Source organism: Chiloscyllium punctatum, chromosome 8 (assembly GCF_047496795.1).
Source record: "Chiloscyllium punctatum isolate Juve2018m chromosome 8, sChiPun1.3, whole genome shotgun sequence".
NCBI classification, from domain to species: domain Eukaryota; kingdom Metazoa; phylum Chordata; class Chondrichthyes; order Orectolobiformes; family Hemiscylliidae; genus Chiloscyllium; species Chiloscyllium punctatum.
The window spans coordinates 48,300,077-48,313,617 of NC_092746.1; the positions used below are offsets into that span (position 1 = coordinate 48,300,077).

General features: G+C 40.2%; 1 protein-coding gene across 2 annotated transcripts in view; it reads left to right on the plus strand.

Moving 5' to 3' along the window:
* The window catches only part of elp2 (elongator acetyltransferase complex subunit 2), a 154,865-nt gene that overhangs the window by 48,996 nt on the left and 92,328 nt on the right, over window positions 1-13,541 (plus strand). For both annotated transcript variants that reach the window (XM_072575494.1, XM_072575493.1), the window contains exons 10-12: window positions 477-577; window positions 8,757-8,888; window positions 10,537-10,686. In XM_072575494.1, coding sequence (XP_072431595.1) covers window positions 477-577; window positions 8,757-8,888; window positions 10,537-10,686 — 383 coding nt within the window. The remainder of the gene's footprint in view (window positions 1-476; window positions 578-8,756; window positions 8,889-10,536; window positions 10,687-13,541) is intronic.

Here is a 13,541-nt window from a genome sequence, read left to right on the forward strand (position 1 = left end):
AAATAAAAATGCACTCTGGGAAACACTCAGCAGGTCAGATAGTATCTGTGGAGTGAAAAATAGAGTGAATGTTTCAGATTGATAACTCTTCATCAGTACTTAAACGTTATGGTAACCCAGAAGAAAACTGAATTGTAGTCTTTGGAAAATGGACAAATACCCAGTCTAAATTTTTGTGTGTGGTCTTACAAGTACTTTACAAAGGATTGATTAATATGGCATCTGTTAAAAAGTTCAGTTATTCTTTGCAATGTTCTGGAAGTTGAAAATTTGCTATCTTTTTGAGGTGGGGAGACAACAAATTTGAGCACAGACTTGACTCTTCAGGGTAATACTTTGGTTCTGTTGCAATCAAGTATGTCATCTTTGGATGAATGAAACTAAAATTCTGTCTTATCTCTTGGTCAGGTCGACATTATCCTGCTGAACTTGGCCATTGTATGTTCTCCACTGATATGTGATTGTTTTTCTTACAGATGGTAGACTTGAACAGCCCTTATCCTTATTGTCTGCATCAATGGATAAAACAATGATTCTTTGGGCTTCAGATGAAGAATCTGATATCTGGTTGGAAAAGGTATGTTATCTATTATATTATTATTCTAATAACTTGTGCCCTTACAATTTGCTTTCAGAGATCTGTTTTATGTTTTTTTGGTAAAATCAAACTGACCACATTTGGTTGTGAATCACTTTGTATTTGTGATTTAAAATATTTCACATTTTTACGTCACACTCATTTATGTTTACAAAGCAAAACTTTAGTTCATTTTAGCCTCTTAGTCCTGTTATTCGAAGCTCACTTTAACATTGTTCTGTTGGCTCTGTGGTGGAAAAGATGAGAAAATCTTTCGTATAGGCCCGTGTTTTCTTCTCATTTTAAGAGATCAGATGCGTATATGAAACACCGTAAAACATAGGAGCACAAGTCTGCTCCACTATTCAGTGAGGCCATGGCTGTTCTGATAATCCTCACCTCTACTTTATCTTTTTTCCGATAGCCTTGATTCCCTTATTGATTATAAGACCATAAGATGTAGGACAGAATTAGACTGTTCGGTCTGTCGAATCCGCGCCCCCATTCAATGAGATTGTGCCCAATCTGATCATCTTCACCTTCCCTTTCCTGCCTTTTTATGACATGCCAATGAAGAAGTTGGCCAAATGGGCAGACACCTGGAAGATGAATTTTAATGTAAAGAAATAACATCGTGCACCATGCTAGCAGAGGTGGGGGGCAGTCTGTCTACGGCATGTGGGTAACGAAGCAGAAAATTTGGAAGGGGTCAGAAGCATCTCTGGTGTTGGTAAAGCTTATAAGACACACCTCAACAAAGAAGATTCTTCTTTCGGAAGCCTAAGTTTACCTTTTTATTATGCAGTGTAAGACTTGATTAAATTGGAAGTAATCCTGATGAAGGGCTCCAGGCCGAAACATCAATTTTCTTGCTCCTCGGATGCTACCTGGCCTGCTGTGCTTTTCCAGCAACACACACTATACTAAATTGGAAGTAAATCAAACTCTGCGTATGGCTTTTTTCTCTTGCTGCATATTATCACAAAGAAATGGAAATAAAGTATGGGAGTAGGTGATTAAGGTGATAAGACCCTAACCCAAACTATCTCAGTCTTGGAAGCTGTCCTGGTCATAAAATCTGCAGCCTTTTGGAGTAATCAGTTCTCAGTTTCCAGTTCTGTACTCATTGTATGAAATAGTACTTTCTGTGTTCACTTGTGAATGGCTGCTTGCTCTTGATTTGCACAGGAGATGAAATGCTATCTTTGTCGAAACCCTAAAAATTAACAACCTCACATTGCAACAAAAATAAATTCCAATAAAGCAGTGACTTCTTGTATTTAATGATTAAAAATTGTTGCTTCTCTTGGTGCTGATTAATATTATTGTGATTTCTCTCTCTGTTATTTGACTGTAGTTGCAGTTGTCACTTAAGCGGAAGAGCACATGAGAAAGGTCTTGATATAGATAGTTTAAGTCAATGGGTAAAAGCCTTCAAATGGAGTAAAATGTAGGGGAATGTGAAGCTGTTCACTTTGGCAGGAAGAATGGAAAAAAAAACAAAGTATTGCTTAAATAGAAAATGAATACAGAATTCCAAGGTATAGAGGGACCTAGGTGTTCTCGTTCATGAGGCACAAAATGTTTGTATGGAATTATACCAAGTAATTAAGGATAATGAATGCTGTCATTTATCACAGAAGGAATTGAATAGATTAGGATATAATGCTTTCATTATATAGAGCATTGGTGAGACAACATCATGAATACTGTATGCAGTTTTGGTCTGCTTATTTAATGAAGAATGTAACTGCATTGGTTGCATTTAAAAGAAAGTTTATCAGGTTGATATCTGGAATGTTTTAAGAGGAAATGTTAGACAGGCCCAGCTTATTTTCTCTATAGTTTAGAGCAAGTGAAAGGTCATTTGTTTGATGTGTATAATATTGAAGATCCTAAACAGTTTTAACAAGGTGTAAATGAAATGGTTTCTCCTCTAGTGTGGGCACTGTTTTAAAAGTAAAAGTTGCTTTTTTAGGACGAGATGAGATTTCTCTTAAGATTGTGTGACTTCGGTCAGAACTCTGCCTCAGAAGTTGTGGAGGCAGGGTGATTTGAATATTTTTAACACAGATGAACTCCTGTTAGGCAAAGAAATCAAAAGTTACTAGGGGTAGATGGAAATTATGGAATTTGAAACACAAACAGATCAGCTATGATCTTATTGAATGGCAGAGCAAGCTCAAGCAGCTGACTGGCACACCATGGCCTGAAGTGGCCATGTTCATTTGTCTGTACAATTCTCACTTACATCAGTTGAGTAGGTATGGCTTTTGAAAGACATTGTATGATCACTGTGGGAAAATCATGAGCAAAAATAATAGATCAAACAACCCCTAATAAAGTGAATTCTCTGTATCTGTGAAATTACAAATCATGAATTCGCCTAACTGCGCTAAAAAATAAGTAACAACAAAATTCAGCATCTGCAGGCATAGCTTGCATATCCACAATATTTAACCTATTTTGACATACTTTTAAAAAGCTCTGCAGTAGTGAATTCTATCAGTTGCGGGAATTCTCAGGAACGGAACCCTTGCGGATATAGAGGAATGACTGTAAGTGCAAGATTTGACATTTTGCAGTCTTTATTTGAACACAAATCTAAATCAATGCACTTCAAGCATGTATTAACAGGCAAATGTTACTTCAAATAAATAAATTTCACTTTAAGTAGTCGATACATATTGCACAAACTCAAACTTTCACATCACTCCCTACTCAATTCTGGCCCTGTGTAGCAACACATTTGCATAAAAGTGCTGTTTGTTCTACATGCAGGTAGGCCTAGAATCTTGTTGGACTGCAGCTTTCACAAGTACAAATATCGTTAGCAAGGCACCAACCTTCTCTCCGTCTGGTCATGACTGACAGTCCTAATTATGTAGCTCCAACTCAACATCTCAACAAATATTTCATAGTTTGACCACTTTTGGGAAAGCACCCAGTTGTTTAACATCTCCAAGCTATGCACACCGTTTTGCAGATTTTAGGCCCTTTTAGCCAGCTTTTGTTTCCTTTCTGTCAAACAGAAAAGATTACTCTTTTCCTAAATGTAATTTGCTGCTGCTTCAAGAATTTCCTCTATTCTGCTTTCGATCTCCGTCAGATTTATTTTTATCTCTGCATTTACACTTCAATTGCCTTAATCCTCCAACTCCTTTGCTTGTTGCTCTCCTTTGCATCTCTAGTTCTCATTTGTGTCTGCAAGCCTCACAACTTTTTTTAAAGTTCTTTCCTGTTGGAATTACTTCCATGTTAAAGAACAGTGGCTCGCACAGACCAGAATTTATTATCCAAGAAAATTGCAATTGACCACTTGTACAAACTCTTCAAAGTCCTTTCAATTTTCCTTAAAACAATTACAGATTTCACAGACATTTTATATAAATTACAGATTTTCCTTATTGTACACTTCTGACTTGAAGGTCATCACAACATTAAAAGGACTGCCGATGTGGTTAGAAAAAAACTGCAATCGTCATATGTTGTGTATCGACTGCCTGGATGGTTATGTTGGTAATAAACATCACTGAGAAATATAATCAGTGAGATTTGAGTCCAACTCCAGAAGAAGGATATATGTTGTTAGGTTTTGCACGTTATTTTGAAGGGCCTGTGAGATTAGTGTGATTTTATTTCTTGAAACCCTTTTCAGTATTTCTGCAATCCATATGAGCCACACTTTGGAGACTGCTGATCTTGCTAAAACTTCACTGTGGTTTTGAGAGTGCTGCACTGAAATATTAAATGAATGCCCATTCAGATAATAATAGCTCTCATGACCTTACTCAAAGAAAAGCTGCAGAGTTCTGATGTACTGGCCAATATTGTTTCACAATTAGTGCACCAGAACAGATTAACTGACTATTTGGATGTCAAATCCCTCTATACCTATATTCCTCAACAGGATGGCCTAAGAGCTCTCTGCTTCTTCCTCGACCAGAGGCCTGAACAATTCCCATCCACCATCACTGTCCTCCGCTTGGCTGAACTTGTTCTCTCACTGAACAATTTCTCCTTTAATTCATCTCACTTTTGCCAAGTCAAAGGAGTGACTATGGGCACCCGCATGCCTCCCAGTTATGCCTGCCTCTTTATGGGGTATGTCGAGTGATCCTTGTACCAGTCTTACACTGGCACCCTTCCACAACTCTTTATTCGCTACATCCAACGACTACTTCGGTGCCACTTAATGGTCCTGCCAGAAACATGAAAGCTCCATTCATTTTGCCTCCAATTTGCACCCCTCTATAACTTTCACATTGTCCATTTCCAATATTTCCCTTCTTTTCCTTGACCCCTCTGTCTCCGTTTCGGGGAGTAAACTGTCCATTGCCATTCACTACAAAACCACTGACTCCCATAGCTACCATCCCTATAGACCCCATGTCCTTAGACCCACTATATCATTAGACCCCAAGTCCTGCAATTTGCAACCCATTCTACCAGTTCTTTTGATTTATGCCGTGTCTGTCTGGATGATGCTACCTTCCAAAATAGCGCTGATGACATGGCTTGCTTCTTCCATGACCATAGCTTCCCCCACCCACTGTAGTTGACAGGGCCCTCAACCGCATCTGCCCTAACACCTATGCTTCTGCCCTAACACCCATGCTTCCACCCTTGCCCCTTCCTGTCACAATAGCGTGATTGGATTCCCCTTGTCCTCACTTTTCATCCCACCTCTGCATTCAAAGGATCATTCTCTGCCATTTCAGACAACTCGAGCAGAATGCCACCACCAAATACATCTCCCCCACAATCCCCTTGACTGCATTACGCAGGGATCATTTCACAACCACTGACACCCACTGCCACCCCACCTTCTCATGTAACTGCAGAAAGTGTAACACCTGCCCCTTCACCACGTCCGTGCTCACCCTCCAAGGACCTAACCAGTTTTTCTCGGTGAAGCAGCATTTCATCTGTACCTCTTCCAATCTTGTGTATTGTATTCACTGCACCCAATGTGGCCTACTGTACATTGGGGAAACCAAACACTGACTGCACCACCATTTTGTGGAAGACCTGCAGTCTTTGAGCAAGTATGACCTGACTTTCCTGTAGCTGGTCATTTTAACACAGCATCCTGCTCGCATGCCAATATGTCTGACCTCGGCATGCTGCAGTGTGGCAGTGAATCGCAACGCAAACTAGAAGAACAACATCTCATCTTCAGACTAGCCACTTTAATATTAAGTTCAACATCTTCAATTTGTGAACCAACTCCCATTTCTTCCCTTTCTTTTAACTTATTATGTGTTGTTATCATGGCCTTTCTCCCCTTTCCCCATTCCAGTGGTAGTGTTTATCCTTTCCAGTCTGGCAGTTAGATACACCATTGTTCTGCCATTCTCTCATTCCAATCATTTAGTTTAAACTATCAACATCTTTTCTCCACAGCACCCTACAGCCACTTCCGCACACCTCCCGCACTCCCAAAATTAAAAGTATAAATGCTGTCCCCTCCACAGGTCATTTCAGCTCTGATGAAGAGTCAGCTAGACTTGAAACGTTGGTTTGCTGTCTCTCCAAGAATGATCAGATTTCCTACAGTGTGGAAACAGGCCCTTCGGCCCAACCAGTCCACACCGACCCTCCGAAGAGTGACCCACCCGGACCCATCTGACTAATGCACCTAACACTACGGGCAATTTAGCATGACCAATTCACCTGACCTGCACATCTTTGGATTTTGTGGGAGGAAACCGGAGCGCCCGGAGGAAACCCACGCAGACACTGGGAGAATGTGCAAACTCCAAACAGACAGTTGTCCGAGGCTGGAATCGAAACTGGGACCCTGGTGCTGTGAGGCAGCAGTGCTAACCACTGAGCCACTGTGCTGTCCAATGCTGTCTGCCCTGCTGTGATCTCCAGCATTTGTTGTTTTCAGTACAGATTCCAGCATCTGCAGTAATTTGCTCCTAGCCATTTGTCTGTTCTGGTGTCTGTGGGATTTAGTCATGTGATTTATTTCCTGTTTGTAATCCCCTTTTCAGTCCTGAGAATGTTGGATAATACCTCCCTGTCTTTGGAAGAATGAGTGACTTTTGCATATATGACCTCTTTGTCTTATTGTTTGTTGAAGCATATTTCCCTTGAAGAGCAGATTTACTAGCTGCAGCCTGCCCAGCATCTCAGAAAGCTTTCTTTTTGACAACAGCTTCTGTCATTCTTTGTCTTTGTCTCAATGCTTGATAGACATTTCTTTATCTATTTCTATTTCTTCTCTCTCTATAAAGCACCTTGAATCATTTTCTGTTATTAAAAATGCTATGTAAATGTAGGTACTTTTACTGTTCTCATAAAGTCAATAACGTAAATTCGTTTCTGCTTTTGATTGTATTCCTGAAGCAAACTTCTTTAAGTAGGTCATAATTGTTTTTAGAAATGTAATAGTAACAAACCTATGTAGGTCTCCCCTTCAACTCATTAGAAATGTACTTACTGTAATGGATTTGCATGCATTTTTTAAAAGGAATTCTAAATAATTCATAGTTGGTGAAGCACACCCTCTATATGGGGACTGCAGCAATTCTGCTTCACCAAGGCAGAAAATGACATGGGACCCGACTAAGTAATGCTACAGAAAGGGAGGGGGATTTCAACATAAAAGTGGAAACTGTTGAAAAACGTACAACATTTGCTGAGAAATGGAAGCTTCAACTTCCACAGTGGCCATAGCATGAATTAATATACCATTGTATTTTATTCTACATATTTTGTCCTATGTATAGGTTAGAAAACTCAAGTTGGGAAAGACATTCTCGATAAGGAATTCATTGAATGTTTTTAGTATTGTTTCTTACACTAGCATGTTACATCACTAACCAGAAAGCAGGCAATGCTACATCTGGCCTTCTAGAAAACCGCTTCTATATGGCAGCGATCATAATGTGATTGAAATGAACATTTCATAGAATCATCATAGAATCCCCATGGTGTGGAAGCAGGCTATTCAGCCCATTGAGTGCACACCAAACCTCCCACCCAGACCCACCTCCCTCTTAACCTAACCCTGTAACCCTGCATATACCATGGTTAATCCACCGAGTCTGCACCTCCCTGGATACTATGGGAAATTTAGATTAGATTAGATTACTTACAGTATGGTAATCGGCCCTTTGGCCCAACAAGTCCACACCGACCCTCTGAAGAGCAACCTACCTATACACATTCCCCTATATTAACCCCGTCACCTAACGCTACAGACAATTTAGCATAGCCAATTCACCTGACCTGCACATTTTTGGACTGTGGGAGGAAACCGGAGCACCCGGAGGAAACCCACGTAGACACTGGGAGAATGTGCAAACTCCACACAGACAGTTGCCTGAGGCAGGAATTGAAGCCGGGTCTCTGGCGCTGTAAGGCAGCAATGCTAACCACTGTGCCGCCCACCGTGCCGCCCATATAGCATGGCCGATCCACGTAAGCAAACACATCTTTGGACTGAGGGAGGAAACTGGAGCACATGAAGAAAACCCATACAGCCATGGGGAGAATGTACAAACTCCACACAGACAGTTGCCTAAGGGTGAAACCGAACCCAGATCCCTGGTGCTGTGAGGCAGCAATGCTAACCATGAGGCTACCGTGCCATCCTATTTAAGGGATAGAAATGTAACTCAGAGACTATTAGGAATTTAAATGAGAACATGAAAACAGACCTAGTAAAAGTGAATTGGGAATTTATGTTAAGGGATAGACCAATAGAAATGCAGTGGCATCCATTGAAGGGGATATTCCAGATAGTTATATTCCATCAAATAAGAAAAATTCCAAGGGAAGAATCTGTATGGTTAACTAAAAATGCAAAGATAGTATAAAAATCAATAAAACATGATGCACAGTTAGCTGGCAGATCAAAAGATTTCACTGATTATCAAAAAAAACCAAAGAATTAATGAAAGACAGATAAAGAGAAAAAAATTAGTGTATGAGAGAAAGCCAAAAATACAAAATCAAACAGGAAAAACTTCTTCAGACATTGAAAAAGAAAAACTAACAAAGCAGATGTAGGTCATATAGAAAATGATCTGGGGAATTAGTAATGCAGGATAAAGAGATGTTTTATGTTGGTCATCGTGAGCGAGGATATAAATTTTAATGTACCTTGCTAAACACATATTTGTGCTTGCATGGGAATTTAAAGTTGCATTCTACTTTCTTCTAGGTACGTGTTGGAGAAGTAGGTGGAAATACCTTGGGATTCTTTGGCTGCCAATTCAGTCCTGATGGATCAATGGTATTGGCTCATGCATTCCATGGAGCTCTTCACCTATGGTCTCGAAGTAAATCTAAGACGGTAAATCAGTTACATTTGGAAATGTTGCAATTTAAAATATGTCTGTGAACAGAATTTTTCATGGTTCCATTGCCAGGTTATACACTTGTGTTTGGGACTTTTGTGTCAGATTTCTAAAAAGATATTTGGATGGAATAATGAACATGATTGGTTTACCTGGGTTTGATTCAGTTATATTTCTTGTAAAATACTGTCATAGTCATCACGAGTCAGCAAAAATTGGGATTTTCGATGCTCAAATGTAAGTTAACAACCAGGGTGTCGTATATTTTTTTTCTAGCATATGTTTTAATATTTTTACTGCTTCAATCATTTTCATAATTTTAATAATTATAGTGAAATCTTTGCCTGAGGGCATTGGATCATTGAGCTGAGGCATTCTTTTTGGTTATCAAACAGTATTACAGGTTTTTCCCAATAAGCCTTGTTAAATAGTGGTAGTACAGGACTTGAGTATTGCCAAAAAAAAACAAACTTTGTGGGAAACTTTTAGATAGCTCATGTATTCATCAGGACATTAGCAAAAATATATACATTAGGAGAAAAAAGCAGTCATGCTGTGCAGGCGAAGACTGCTGATTGGATGTCATTATCATGTCAATCCACCAGTTAATGATAACTGACAGTTAACTCCCAAGCTTTGCTTAAAGTTTAAACCAGGCAGGTTAATTGCAGCTGTTTTAACTCAACAAAATAGATCAAATTCATTCTCTGCTTCCTTACTCAGGACATTGTTCTGAGAAATCAGAGTCAACCTGCCTGAAGCAAATTAACTGGAATTTTTCTGCAATATAATGATGACTACACTTAAAATACATGATTAGCTGTAAGTGTTGGGGTATCCTGTCATCATAAATGTTGCTTTGTGAATAAAAAAGATATTATTTTCCTTGCTGCTGTTCGATGTGGAGTACGAGAAGAACAGTTTCTCACTCTTCCATGCCTGTCATGTGCCTGTACTCTGACCTGTGAACAGTCATCAAATACATCAGTGAAATATTCATTTCTTAAATCTAAGCCTGTCCTGCTATTGGTGTTAGTGACTGCTAATTTGTTGACAGTTTGTCTGTAGATGTGAAAAATAGTATTAATAGAACAATAAGATTTTACTAACTGAAGAAAGAAAAATTAAAGAACCTCAAAAGGGAAACAAATCAAGGCAAAACAAGATCATAGGTCAGTGGTGGCGATGGCTGACAATTGAGTTTGGAGGCCTGGTAACAGTTCATTAGGGATGTGACACGGCTGATAGTTATTGATTTCTTTGTCCCACCACCAACTATGGTAACCACCTAAGCGTCCTGTTTCAGTCCTTCACCAGCCCCACATACCTCAGCAGCGCTAGGCTCACCTACCAAACCAAGCAATTGACCAATCAAAACTGTACAGCAGACAAAATAGATAGCTTATTTAAATAATAACCTGTTTATTTTCTATTTCCCTTTTTTGTTTTCCCTTTTTTGGACTAGAATTTTCATTAGTAATAATAATGAGCAGTATGTGCCATTTGCAGTTCAAGGGAAATCACTTCTGTAGTACTGCAACAAAATCAGAATTGAAGGGATATATATGTGGTCATATAACATCAATGTGTGTCGTCCTGATAATGTTTATCAGACTGATGCCTTTCAATGTAATATGTTTTCAGGGAGAGTGGAAACCAGAAGTAATCCTTTCGGGACATTTTGGTTCTGTACAAGATTTGATCTGGGATCCTGAAGGAGAGTTTATCTTGAGTGTTGGCTCAGATCAGACAACGAGATTGTTTGCTCCTTGGAGAAGGGCAGGTCGTGAACAGGTAATCAGTGTGACATTGATTAGCATCACAGGTGAAAATTGTTGGAAAAGAGGTAGTGTCCCTACCCCTGGACCAGAAGGCCTAGTTGAAGTCCCACATGCTCCAGAGGAATGCAATAACATCTTTGAACAGGTTGTTTAAAATTACTTTTAAAGTCTCACTGTAAATAGGACTTTGTTTTTACAATCCCTTTAAAGGATCTTTTATATCAAGCAGTCCTTTTTCAGGCAATGCTTGTAATTTTGTTTGAGAACCTGGAAAGCTTCCTTGATTTGTTTCATAGAACAGTACAGCACAGTACAGGCTCTTCAGCCCTTGATATTGTGCTGACCTTTTATCTTACGCTAAGATCCAACTAACCTACATACCCTTCATTGGACTATCTTCTAGGTGCCTATCCAAGAGTCGCTTAAATGTCCCTATCTGACTCTACTACCACCACTGACAGTGAATTGTACGCACCAGCCAGTCTCTGTGTAAAGAACACACCTCTGATGTCTCCCCTAAACCTTACCCCAATCACCTGAAAATTATACCCTCTTGTGATAGCCGTTTCTGCTCTGGGAAAAAGTCTCTGGCTTTTCACTCTGTCCAAGCCTGTCATCATCAATCAACACGTGAAGTTATCTAAAAACAAGCTGCACAAACATGATTGCAATACAATCTTTTTGCATCTTACTTTAGAAGGGAATGGATCCATTCTTTGAGCTAATAAACATAAGTGGAATTGTAGTCTTAATTACATAGGTAATATCGAAATATTAAGCCTAGTCCTCTAACAGAAAATGAGCTAGAAAGTCACTTGTTTCTGTCTCTATTTTTGCTGGTGATAACACTGGACAAGTTAGGTCCCAGAATGAAACCTGGCTTGATACGTAATGGACTGTATCTTGCCAGAAATCAGTGAAATGTAAGTTTTGTGCAGGGTTTCTCTCTGTGAAGCCTAGTAAATTTTCTCTATCATTCTGAATCCATTTTATTAAATAAGTAGTGTACCTCTATGGTATCTTGCCAGCCCTTTGACACTGACCTCATCATGGGAAAGTGAAATGAAGCCATGTGATCTGACAAAACTGGCATTGGAAACATCATTAGTACATTTGTGGGTGGACAATTGAGACATGCCACACAGGCTCCCAGTGGCTCCTGGAAAGCAGCCAGTTGCATAAGGGTTCAACACTACTATCTCCTTGAAGATAGGCCCCCACGCCTTCATGTCACAGGTCCTGCTCCAACAGTTGCCACAGTTCTGTGATACTATCCTGGGACATCCACAATTTGCATCACTCTGTGCCTCACTCATCTGGAGGAATTGGCATTGAGGACAATAGGCTGTGACCTCCCTGTACCACCTGCACCTTCTAAAATGCTCTTCAGCTGTGACCTCCTCAGGTGGAGGTTCAGCATTACTGGAAGTTGCTGCTGATCCTCAACTTGCTGCCTCATTTGTTCTTCCTCCATTTCCATGTGGCTCAACCGTGACCATAAAACCAGCTGTGGCTGGATCTATCAGTCATGCTGGTAATGAACCATGAGGGGAACATATGAAACAGCACAATACCTCAGTAATATGAGCAGTCAGCAATTCCATCAATTATAAATGATGATTAATACTCCTGTGTACAGTAGGACATGGAGGATTTTGACAAGGATGACCATGAAATGCATCTACATGGTAATTGGATATTGCACGTTATTCTGTTGAAGGTCAGCCACGTTCAATAAAACAGTAGGACTTTGTAAATGTTGTATGAGTATTGAGACCTTGTCCTGTCCTTCCGACATTACCTAAGAAAGGCATCATTGCATTTAAGAGGAGGTTGCATTATACTTGCAGTTCAAGATGATGGGAAATCAGTTCTGTGCCTCTGAGCAATGTAGGAGATCTTGAATTAGCTTTGTAGTTGTGGCCCATGGTTGCTTCCTTTAAGATCACCTATGATTGAAGACAGACATCCTTGTGAAGTAGAAAGAATCTGTGATGACCATTGACATTGTCAAGTTTAACTTTCTCCGGCATTTGTGCCCCACATGGTTATTCACTGCATGATGTTATGATTGAAAATGAACTCCATCTGTACTCTGCAAGTGAATAATTGATGCTGTTGTCATGTGAAAAGCCTCCCATCCATCAGAAGTGAACCTCGTGAGTTGGGATTGAAACAAACACTGACTGTGCCATTCCAGGTCTTTTTGCATCAATTTTACAGTTGTTCGCACTTGGAAGTTGATGGAACAAGGAAGGTTATGCACTTGGAAATCAGGCAATCTGGCTCCCCTAACTCTTCCCCAGCCCCCTTTACTGAGCTTCCAGGCTGCTTTTTTCCTCGAAGCCCTTAGGCAGCCTAACACTACTGATCCCCTTGCATCTTCCCAAACATATTAGTTAGGTGGTGGTTTATGACCAGTGTGGATGCGATTGGCCTTTTTCTTTACTGTGGATCTCGATGACTGTCTGTCTCCCACCTGGAATTACAACTGCACCTTTCACCCTTGGCCTCTGAATCTCATCCATACAGTTTAATTCTGCCTACTACCATAATTCACCCCCCCCCAAATTACATTGAGGCCATGTTGGTAATGATCCGCAATAACCTCATCTACCGCAGAATCCCATGTCCTCTTGTCCGCCACTGTCTTTCCCTCCCCTTATTTCTTAATTTTCCTCCTTCACTATCCTTGGCAATCTGTGATGCAGTAGGGCCATCTCTAAACCCCAGCATTGAGTTCCCCCACTTCCATAACACAGTAGTGTCCCCTGGTAGCCTCCCTTGAATTTCATTACTCTGACCTCTATAACTGACCATGGCTCACCGCCACAGCTGATTTGGACAGACAGGCTCGACCGGTGCCTG